The sequence below is a fragment of the Lutjanus erythropterus genome, unplaced genomic scaffold (genome assembly GCF_056507025.1).
Source record: "Lutjanus erythropterus isolate fLutEry1 unplaced genomic scaffold, fLutEry1.hap2 Scaffold_226, whole genome shotgun sequence".
In the NCBI taxonomy this organism is placed as follows: domain Eukaryota; kingdom Metazoa; phylum Chordata; class Actinopteri; order Lutjaniformes; family Lutjanidae; genus Lutjanus; species Lutjanus erythropterus.
In genome coordinates, this window is record NW_028146709.1 from 3458 (window position 1) to 5000 (window position 1543).

The 1543-nt window shown below is 43.9% G+C and overlaps 1 protein-coding gene across 3 annotated transcripts in view; it reads left to right on the forward strand.

Moving 5' to 3' along the window:
• Positions 1-439: 439 nt before the first annotated feature.
• The window catches only part of LOC146303845 (hepatitis A virus cellular receptor 1 homolog), a 4796-nt gene continuing 3692 nt past the window's right edge, over positions 440-1543 (forward strand). For 2 of the 3 annotated variants that reach the window (XM_084714346.1, XM_084714347.1), the window contains exon 1: positions 440-1359. In XM_084714346.1, coding sequence (XP_084570472.1) covers positions 1308-1359 — 52 coding nt within the window. In that variant the 5' untranslated portion in view covers positions 440-1307. The remainder of the gene's footprint in view (positions 1360-1543) is intronic. The other variant, XM_084714348.1, reaches the window with a different exon arrangement.

Sequence of the window (1543 nt, forward strand, 5' to 3'; positions counted from 1 at the left end):
CAGAGCAGAGAGACAAATCTACAGCGAGTCAACAAACATCTGGATGTTCAGTAAAACAACACAGATCAGTAGAATCAGGCTCAGCAGCTCAGACTGTATGTTTCAAACTCAGCAGTGATCAGTCAGACCTGAGGACCAGACAGACGTGAGCTCAGCGTGTTTTTAAACTTTGGACTGAAAAGTGGATTTATGTTGACGTTTTCTTGTGGCGCTGTGCGCAGCAGCGACCACGGAGGAGCCGACCGACCGTTTACAGTAAGACAGTCTGTCCATGTTGACTGCTGATGAGGAAATGTATTTCCTAAAGAGAGGAGGGATGTAAAGGAAAGAATCACCTTCTGTGGTGAGTACTGACACACACACACACACACACACACACACACACACACACACACACACACACACACACACACACACACACACACACACACACTCTGGGCTTTGGCAATGGCATTTATGGCCGGACTGAGTCAAACTGTGTCATCACAGTTTTTATCGCACCGAGATGGACCGACTTTGGACCGGGGAAAGTGGGCTGCGGTCAGGTCGCGTCGACCGCTGCCAAACCATGACGGTTCTCCTTTTCTCTCCCTGAACAAGTGAGAGTTGTGATACTGAGCTCGTGTGCAGGAGAGGAAGACATTTTTAAAAGTCTCTTTACGTTCAGCTCTAGGTTCTCCTGAAACTTCTAACTGAATCGTTGTGTTCTGAAATGTAGTTTCTCTCCTCTGTCGCTGTTTGTACTCTCAGGTATCTGCTTCATCACGCCCAGCTGTCTGTGGGTCTGCGCTCGCTCACGATCGGCTCAGTAAACTGTTGTGTTTGTACATGAAGTGTGTTGCTCGTCTGTTAGAGGAGAAAACTAAACCTAACTCAGACAAGAATCAGCTGTTTTTAGGCTTTCTACCTGCTGCAGCTTTACACCTTAAACAAAGTGATTCAGATGGTTTCGGTATATGGTGAGTATTTTCTGTTTCTTTGTGTCCGTGTGGTTTTTGAAGACCACATCATGACTTCCTGTTTGTTCCACCCCTTCCTGTCTTCTCAGTTTCTCCCCAGGCGCTGAGAGAGACATTAAGGAGAATCAGCCTCCGACAGCGAACAGAGTCATGGACGCCATCATTTTCTGTGTGGCTTTTAGTTGACTGGTAAAGAAGGACTTCAGATTCTTTTTGGTGATTATTTTGAGTTGAGTCATGAATTATGTTTCAAAATTGAATTTACTTCAGTAGCTGTCATTTTTTACAGTGTAGTGTGGAGCTGTGATTGTGTGGTTAAAATGTTTGTTTCCATGTGTGATTCAGTTCATGATGACGGCAGCGAGCAGATCGAACCTGCTGCTGCTGCTGCTGCTAACAGGTACGTTAACATATTAATTATGTCTGGATTACATGAGATTATATAAACAATAATCAATACTTCTCTTACTGTCACTGATAAATTCATTGATTTTGGGGATTGATGTATGTTTGTATGTAGAACAGGAAGTGAAAATATTAAAACAGAAACTTTTATTTCCCTGCTGCTGATCAGAGTCTTTAGA